The sequence below is a fragment of the Citrus clementina genome, unplaced genomic scaffold, assembly GCF_000493195.1.
Source record: "Citrus clementina cultivar Clemenules unplaced genomic scaffold, Citrus_clementina_v1.0 scaffold_7, whole genome shotgun sequence".
Taxonomy (NCBI): domain Eukaryota; kingdom Viridiplantae; phylum Streptophyta; class Magnoliopsida; order Sapindales; family Rutaceae; genus Citrus; species Citrus x clementina.
Window position 1 is genome coordinate 720,449 of NW_006262075.1, and position 8,730 is coordinate 729,178.

Here is an 8,730-nt window from a genome sequence, read left to right on the forward strand (position 1 = left end):
TTTCACAAGACCGCTTTATAGCATAAGCAAATGCACTTGGATCCCTGCAATGGGCCAGTCCCAAAATATTCAATAATCAATAAAACCATTCAAAATATAAGAAGGCCCAGTCGATTGGAAGAGATTAGGAAGGGGTTATGCAATATCATATTCCTAAAGCGTGGAAAATAAGAATCTTTAATTTGAAATAAATTCGAACATGTCGTCCTCTTGTTCCTCGTCTTTCAAATTTATCAGTTAAGTTAACAACCAACATGCCCATTCTTAGTGTATGAGAACGTGTTAAGAATTTTCATCGTCAAACTTATACCTTGCCATCAATTTATGCATATTTTGCTCCTGCCATTCAAAAAATTCTGCATCCCTGATGAGCCCATACTTGATAACCTCTGCAAGTCCTGATGCCAGTTCCCTGTCTGGCAATGTATTTAATGTGTCAGTGTCGACAAGAACGCACTGAGGTTGGTAGAAAGCACCAATCAAATTCTTGCCAAGGCGGTGGTTTATGCCAGTTTTGCCTCCAACAGAAGAATCTACCTATTAAGAATTTTTGAAATAGAAAGATAAGAAAATGTTAGAGAAAAGGAAAGGCAAAAGAAATAGTAGAAGACAATTGAGACCATTGAGCTAAAAAGCATGATTGACGGCAGAAAGCCGCAAAAATATAATAAAAAAGTCTTGGGTAGTAAAATACCTGTGCCATAACAGTTGTAGGAATTTGAATGAAATTAACACCTCGAAGATAAGAGGCTGCAGCATAACCACACATGTCACCAATAACACCACCTCCAAGTGCAACAAATGTACATCGCCGATCCAGCCGAGACTCGATGGCCTTGTCAAAGACTTTCATGAGAGTATCCTATAGGTACAAAGTATTTTGGTTAGTTCATGGCGACTAGCAAAGTAATGCAACAATGAAATGACAACCAAAACCTTAAAAGAGAACCTACCATGTTCTTGTAATTCTCACCATCTGGCAGAATCACATTCTCAACTGAAACATTTGGATTCCCTCTTGTCAAAGCATCAGTAACTTTATCCAGGTACAATGGTGCAACTGTGTTGTTAGTAACCACAAGAACTTTCTTTCCTTGAACATGCCTATAATACAAACAGTTACTTGATATAAGCAAGAGAGTTTCAAAATTCCCCAAAAACCTATCTTTATACAATAGTGCTTTCGGTGGCATAAAAAAAATCTAATTCTTTTTGTTTTTGTGATTTTAACTGGAAGGACAAAAAATATTCTGTAAATCAGTTACTACTTTGAGTTCTTTCTTTGAAGAACTACTTACTATCTGTTTCTTTTACAAAGCAGTTTGGCCAAAATGATATACCAGCCAAAACGTTCTTTTTTTTTTAAATATTTATTCTAGTTAGCTGTCAAAATCAATTTTGAAGTTGAGGAAGACTTGATCTATGCTTTTGTAAAAGCAATGTCTGAATTGGAAATGATCTTCAAATGTAGATGGAAGAGACACATTGCTCAAAAAAAAAAAAATCTATTACACAGCACTTACAAGTGCGCCATTAATTTCATGTTAAATTACCAGATAATAGTCAAGCAAGAAAACCATAAAATTTAGATTTTTATAGCATATCTAATGTGTAATCTAGCTTGTTGTAGTTAAATTCCTACCTCGTATCAAAAGTCAAATCAAAATTTCAAAAACTTCAACGAACCTAAATCGAAATGGACAAACTTTAGACAGTGAAATGTTTAAAAACAATACTTTTGGAGCAGGTCGGGATGATCCAGAAGTCCGGATCCGATACAAATCGGGTAGCTCCGCTGTCCCAAATCCACCTCAACAATCGTAGGAGCTTTACTAACCGTTTGATCCATCATCGGAGCCGCACTACTCGCGTAAATCCTGCGGTTCACCTTATACTCGCCCAGGACGAAACCGCCGTTCCGTTTCAACTCAATAGAAGTCGGTGCCAAGGGCGGAGACTTAAGCGCAATCGCGTTAGGGCTGCGAAACCAGGTATATAACTCGGGCTGTTTGGACGCGTGTTTGGATGACAGCGAAGGAGACAATGAGTTGGCCGTGGATAATGCCATGGAATAGGGTCGAGTCCGGGTATTGGTTCGGGGATTTTGTGTTTGGTGAGTGGATTTGAATTTAAAGTTGTGTTTGAGTTGCGGGGTTTTGTTGAGAAAGAAAGGAATGAGAATCGGAGATGTGTCGGGGTAGGTGAGGAATGGCGCGACTGGTGTGCGCCGTTAATTGACGGACTAGTGGGTTCTGCTACTGCGAGAATTTGTGAAAATAACTATTCTTCTCTTAAAGGAATAAGTATCCAATAGTAAGAATATTATTGAAAAATAATGTTTTTAATTTAATTAATATCTTTTGAATAATACTATAATCTAATTAAAACTTTATTCATTTTTTTTTTAATCTCGTGTTGTAAATATGAGAATTAGGGGTTTCATTATATTTATAAAGGGGTGTAAATACCGTTGAGAGGACTAATGGGCCGAGCAGCATCACAATTCAATCATGGCACCAAAAGGTCCAGCTAAACTTATTGGGCCTATAAGCACTTAGGGCTTAATAGTTCTTTGGATAGGATGCACGTGCCCTTCAATTCAAACACGAGGCGGAAATAAACCGTACGGTACAGATTGTTGATTCAATAAATCAATGATTTTCTTGTCGGTACATCATAACTTTAACCTTCCCCGACGCTTCTCCTATGCGCGTTCTCAAAAAATACTTAACAAAAACCCCAGCATTTTCCCGCGAAATTTTCCCTCCATAAATACCTCTTGTCCGTTTGCTAGCTCTCTGTTACTCTCCCTCCTAAACGCTCCGCTTTGAATGTCTGCTTTTTTGTTTGTCCGTACAAAATCCTAGAGTTAGGGTCTCTTTTGAATACTGGTTACGATGGGGGAGGAAAACGAGGTCATTGTAATTTCGTCCGACGATGAAGAGTTTGATCTTTCACTGAGTTTAAATCGAGGCTCGGGGAAGTCAAAAACGACGTCGTTAGTTACTCTTACAAACCCTAGGTCCGCGAAGAAGCCTTGTCTGAGAAGTGATGTAAATGAAGTATGCTTTAACTGTTCATAGATTACTGCTTTTCCTTAACTTTATTTACTCTGGTTTTTTTTCGAAAATTAAAAATTGAACTCTAATATGTAAATGAACTGCACTTCGTGGGGATGATTGTCAAAGAAAGATTATTTGAGTGGTTGAAAGTTTCAACTTTTTAGTGACTTTGAACTAATTGCATACGAGTTCTGACCATTGCATTTGCTGCGTTTTTAGATAATTATAAGTAGCTTTGTGATGGGAGGCTGAAATTTGAGTATGTGGAATGCAGATCAGTTTGTCTTTTGAAAAGTTTGATGAAGTTCTTAATGGGTCCAAGGTATCCAATGGTATGCATTTTTTGTCTTTTCTTCTTTTACTTATTACAATTTTAGTAGAGATTTTAAGTGATAACTTTAATTTTCTAGTTGTTTGGGGTAATCATGAGTAGCATTTATAGTGATCCATATGTAATTATTGATTCAAGTTTGAATTTTGCCTCGCTATATCTCATTTATTTTCTTTTATCTTTTTTATATTTGGCATATCAAAGTTATATGGAATCAGGAAAATGATTCATCATTGGGAAGTAGCAGCACACAGCAATTATGGACTGACAAATACAAACTTTGTTCATTGGAAGAACCTGATGTTCAGAAAAAGAATGTTGAACATTTTTTAACTCCCTCAAGATTTGAAGGTTTGGTCAATCCCAAACGTGATTTAGCATTGGGAAGTAGCAGCAGACAGCAACTGTGGACCAATAAAAACAAACCTTGTTCCTTGGAAGAACATGCTATTCAGAAAGAGAATGTTGGGCGTTTTTTAACTCCCTCAAGATTTGAAGGTTTAGTCAATCCAGACCATGATTCAGCATCAGCAAGTAGCAGCACACAGCAACTGTGGGCTGAAAAATATAAACCTCGTTCCTTGGAAGAACTTGCCGTTCAGAGAAAGAAGGTTGATTTTTTTTTAACTCCCCCAAGATTAGAAGGTTTAGTCAATTTATTTTTATATCCTTTTCAAGTTTATATTGCTTATGACTATCATCTTATCTTTCTTCCTTCTTACTGCAGGTCGAAGAAGTTAGAGCATGGTTTGAGGAAAGGTTGGGAAATTCAAAGGTAGTTTATTGTTATGAACTACTCCTTTTACATTCAAGTGCCTAATCCTCATAAATGAAAAAGAAAATAAAAGGCTCAATTATGATTACTTTGAACTTGAAGTTTGAGTGGAGGATAGAGTGTAAGAAACTAATAAGTTTACATCTTGTTGTTTCCTTTTTTTTTGAGCTTTGGACTTCATAATATTTTATTTACATTGTGAAACTTCGTGGTCTTTAATTTGTGATTTACAGGACAAATTTAGTACTAACGTTCTTGTCATCACTGGGCAAGCTGGAGTTGGAAAAACTGTATGTTATCTCTCATTTTTTGGCATTTTATTTGAAAATATCATCTATTAGGATAGAGGATTGTTCTTGATTATGTGTAAACATAAACATTGTGTTACTTAAAAATGAACCAGTAGGACTGTGGTTGCATTGTTTCCCTTTCCTACTTTATGCATATGTGTTGTGCATAAAAGTGGGACTTGGACTTCATACCCTGCAACTTAATCCTGCTCTTTACTGATTACTAGGAAATCTAAGTGACAAAAAGAAACTTATTGAGAGATGAACAACAATTTGCATAACATTCAATAATGTTATTCAAGAAACAATGCCACTTCTCTTGTAGGCAACTGTCCGTCAGATTGCTTCTCACCTTGGAGCCAGATTATATGAATGGGACACTCCAACTCCCACAATTTGGCAAGAATATATGCATAATTGTAAAACAGGTATCTCAAGTAAATATTGTTCATGAAGAGTAAAGTTGAGTGGAATGGGTGGTCCTTTTGAGACTAGGTGTTATTTTTGTTTCTTTTTTAATTTTAATTTTAATTTATTAACATCATTAAATTAGTTAATTTCTGATGGTGTTCTATGCGGTTCTTTGTTTATTGGTCTACTGGTAGGGCTCGAGTACACATCTAAGTTGGATGAGTTTGAGAATTTTGTTGAGAGAATAAGGAGGTACGGTTCAACCTCACCGTCCATTCCTGGAGAATCAAAATCATCAGCTATACTTCTAATTGATGACCTTCCTGTGACAAATGGAAGAACTGCTTTTGAAAGACTTCGACAGTGCTTGCTACTTCTTGTGAGATCAACTCATATACCAACAGCTGTAGTGCTAACTGAATGTGGTAAAGCAGATTCAGTTGATAGCACTGCACGGAGTTTTGAAGAGCTTCAGTCAATTCTTGTGGATGCTGGTGCTCGCAAGGTTACTTCTTGAACAGGTGTATTCTTGGATATACAATTATTTTTTTAACAAATGCTCATTTAATGCTGCTGTTGGTAATTGCAGGTGGCTCTTAATCCTATCACTAATGGTTCCATTAAGAGGACTCTATCAAAAATATGCAGACAAGAGCAATATAGTCTGAGCGCAGAACAGATTGATCTGGTAGCACAAGCCAGTGGAGGGGACATCAGACACGCAATTACATCTTTGCAGTTCTCCTCTCTAAAACAAGATCCAATGCTTAATTTATCGTTATCCATCTCTAAACCCAATTTCCCAGAAGAGAAAGCAGATGGGCACGGTGGATTTTCTATCCAATTTGGCAGAGATGAGACACTTTCCCTATTTCATGCTCTGGGAAAATTTCTACACAACAAAAGAGAGACTGATAACTTAGTGAAAATGGGTATGCTGTCATTAAGCTGCTTTAAGGGGTTTAAAAAAATTTAAAAATGGGAAGGGATCTCGTAACTACAAAATTTAGTAGTATATGAAGATGGAGATCTTGTGGCTTTCTAATCTTTTGGACAGTTATGATACTGTTCCCTTATGACTGCAAGAGTTTTCACTTCTGAGCTTATGTTTGTATTGTAGACCAAGACGCATTTGTTGTGAAGGAGAAGTTCTCTAGATTACCTTTGAAAATGGATGCTCCAGAAAAGGTTCTCTCTCAAGCGCATGGGCAAGCAAGACCTGTTCTTGATTTTTTACATGAAAATTGTAAGTTCTTTTATCTGCCTATTGCTCTGGAATTATTTTAGCTTTGTTCCTTTCTTTAAGTATCACACTCAAGAGATGCATGCATGCGAGCATGTAATTTGTAAGTGCTGTTTTACCTGATGCTACTGCTTTTCCCAACTGTTCTATCATTTTTCATGTAGTTCTAGATTTTATCAGTGAGGATGCAATCGATGATGCTTGGGCTGTGGCTTCATATTTAAGTGATGCTGACTTACTTCTTGCTTCATTCCGTGGAAGGCTGGTTAGATATAATGAGGCAGACAATGTTCTACAATCTGCTGCGGCTTCAGTTGCTGCTCGTGGAGTACTATTTGGAAATTCTCATCCAGTGCCTCCTAGGTTTTTTATTTTTACACTTTAATTATTTAATTATGAGCAGTGGTATTCATATGGTGATTTATATCAGCAAATTCTTTGAACATGCAGGTGGCATGCTATCCGTAAGCCAAAGCTCTGGCGAGTGGACCAATCTTCTCTGCAAAAAAAGGTGGATTTCAAAGTTGTCCATTTGCATTCAACTTTGGTCACTGAAACTGCATTTCCATTATGTAGTAGTAAAGTGCAATTCTTAACAGGGGACTAATTTTGCTCTTGAGAGGAAATTAGGTTGTTTTATTTATAATTTTATCTACTGGCAAATCATGTTTGGCTACTGCTCTGCAAAATAAGGGGAGGGGGGAGAGAGACAGAGGGAAATGGAAATTAGATTTGTTCTCTTTGTAATGAAATAGAACAGTGACCTTTTTGGAAGTGTGTCTCCTAGAGGTCTGATGTTAACACATCTGTGAAGTACATAAATAGAGTTGCACTGGCATGCATTTGGAACTGGAGTTATGTACTTTAACAGTTTTAACTGTCAACTAGTTCCACAATCACCAACACAGTTGCTAATTTAATTTAGTAGCAGTAATGGCATCTTTTCTCACTAATTTCAATTTTTACGGACATCATTTTTCCTTTAACTTCTTTCGCAGAAGGAGTTGCTAAAGAAGAAGTTTATGGCTTGGGATGGATCAATCTCAGCTGATGTTTACAATGGGTCAAGCTCATCTGATGTGTCAGTTCTTGCGACCGAGTATGCACCTGCATTGAAATGGCTTGGGAACAGAACATCAGTTGGTCTTGAAGCTCATGAGGCGCCAATTCCTGATAATGAAACACAAGATGTTGACATTTTTGAGGGCATGAGTTTGGATGACCATGAAAGTGAGATATCTAATTATGAATCAGAGGATGACTGGATGAGTGAGATGTAGAGTGTTTGAAGAAACCCTCTGTTTCAAGATTGATAGTCCATTTGTAAATATGTGTTGATCCCGGACACTTGACCGTTTGGGAAAATGCAAAGCGATGTAAATATTTCTCTACTGGATATCTGAAGACTGAAGTATCCAGCTATATTAATCCTCAGAATTAACTGAAAGTAACGTTGAGCGAGGATGAATTATTTACATGCTGTTAATGATCTTTGTCTCTGTCTTCTGTTTTTTCAGCATCCGTCGGCTGTAGTATTTTTTCGTTCGGCATCCAGATGAGTTTCGGAGAGCTTGTTTCTTAAAGGAGACAACTTATGACCTTTTCTTCTATTTTGATCAGCCCTTAGTTTTTTTCTCAAAATTTCCTTCAAGTTTCAAAGGCACAGAAGGGAGGAAAAAAAAGGTAGATATAAGTAGGGAGAAAATAAATTATGATAGAGCAGAGTAACAGGTGAATGAGGAAGACATTTTGAATTTAAAATGTAACTTATCATGAAATTGCGGGTGTTTATTGGGGAGAGTTGAAATGGACCGTTGGGGCGTAAACTTTGGTTGTCGACTGGGCCGAAATATAAATAAACGAGAATAGTGGGGCACTGTAGCAATTGATCCCTTTTGTCCCAAACTCATGGGGCAAAGTAAAGGCAGCATTGTTTAAAATTTCTGTTCTTCACAACTCGAAGGAAAGCGTGGAGTTTTATTTTATTTCTGACGGCTTCTTTAGTATAACTGGTCTAAAGTGGGACAAGGAGCAGCTCGAGAATAAATATTCTTGTAACACTCTAGGGTAATCAACATCGGTAAAGATCAATGGGCCTTTGGTCTAATGGGAGAAGCCTTGCACTTACAATGTTAAGTGCAAGGGTTCGAGCCTCCATAAGAGCATTATGGAGGTTAGTTTCAGTTCTTCCTCAATTATCAATTAATTGAGTGGAGACAGTTTCTCCCTTACGAAATGTGAGTGGAGCAGACATCCCTCGAATATTAGAGAGGGTTTAAAATATCTGGGCATATACTTCAGTGTGTCAATGTATGATGGTGGTCCCAGTTATATAGTATGATTGTAAATATTAATTGTAATGTCTGATGTAATGTCAGTAAAAAAAAAAACATCGGTAAAATACGAAAGAGATGTTAAGTTTATAAATGTTGATTTACATCTTAGTTGGGTTGACGGAGTATATGAATATTTTAAAAATAAAACTATTCGACAAAACACATCAGAGATGCTTGATTTATAAGGATGACTTCAAAGTATTTCCCTATTATTTTTCATTTATTTTGTAAAAAATTTGAAAAAGAAGATTGAAAAAGAGATTGTTCTGATTATTGGTCGGA

At 36.8% G+C, this 8,730-nt stretch overlaps 2 protein-coding genes across 6 annotated transcripts in view; one reads left to right on the forward strand and one right to left on the reverse strand.

The window, feature by feature from the left end:
• The window catches only part of LOC18037536 (3-dehydroquinate synthase, chloroplastic), a 4,255-nt gene extending 1,961 nt beyond the window's left edge, over positions 1–2,294 (reverse strand). Inside the window, exons 1-5 of the mRNA XM_006425348.2 lie at positions 1,737–2,294; positions 954–1,104; positions 695–862; positions 311–537; positions 2–44 (exon numbers count right to left, since the gene is read on the reverse strand). Coding sequence (XP_006425411.2) covers positions 2–44; positions 311–537; positions 695–862; positions 954–1,104; positions 1,737–2,068 — 921 coding nt within the window. The 5' untranslated portion in view covers positions 2,069–2,294. The remainder of the gene's footprint in view (position 1; positions 45–310; positions 538–694; positions 863–953; positions 1,105–1,736) is intronic.
• A 400-nt stretch (positions 2,295–2,694) lies between these two features.
• Positions 2,695–7,601, forward strand: LOC18037347 (cell cycle checkpoint protein RAD17). 5 transcript variants are annotated; one of them, XM_024180287.1, is made up of 12 exons: positions 2,695–3,062; positions 3,337–3,394; positions 3,598–4,004; positions 4,121–4,168; positions 4,402–4,458; positions 4,784–4,886; positions 5,064–5,374; positions 5,459–5,801; positions 5,990–6,115; positions 6,277–6,475; positions 6,563–6,623; positions 7,111–7,601. In XM_024180287.1, the coding sequence occupies exons 1-12, from the start codon at positions 2,898–2,900 to the stop codon at positions 7,390–7,392; spliced, it is 2,160 nt and encodes a 719-aa protein (XP_024036055.1). In that variant the 5' UTR covers positions 2,695–2,897; the 3' UTR covers positions 7,393–7,601. The 5 variants fall into 5 exon arrangements, with proteins under 5 accessions (XP_024036055.1, XP_024036057.1, XP_024036060.1 ...); XM_024180289.1 differs by having other exon boundaries at positions 2,695–3,053; XM_024180292.1 differs by having other exon boundaries at positions 6,374–6,475; positions 7,111–7,214.
• The last annotated feature ends 1,129 nt before the right edge of the window (positions 7,602–8,730 follow it).

What these genes read in the sequence shown, in the direction of transcription:
- LOC18037347 (XM_024180287.1), top strand. Translation starts at nt 2,898, where the DNA reads ATGGGGGAGGAAAACGAGGTCATTGTAATTTCGTCCGACGATGAAGAG. An exon ending in TGGATGCTGGTGCTCGCAAG is followed by an intron (nt 5,375 to 5,458) that starts GTTACTTCTTGA and finishes TGGTAATTGCAG; the next exon opens with GTGGCTCTTAATCCTATCAC. An exon ending in TCTCATCCAGTGCCTCCTAG is followed by an intron (nt 6,476 to 6,562) that starts GTTTTTTATTTT and finishes TTGAACATGCAG; the next exon opens with GTGGCATGCTATCCGTAAGC.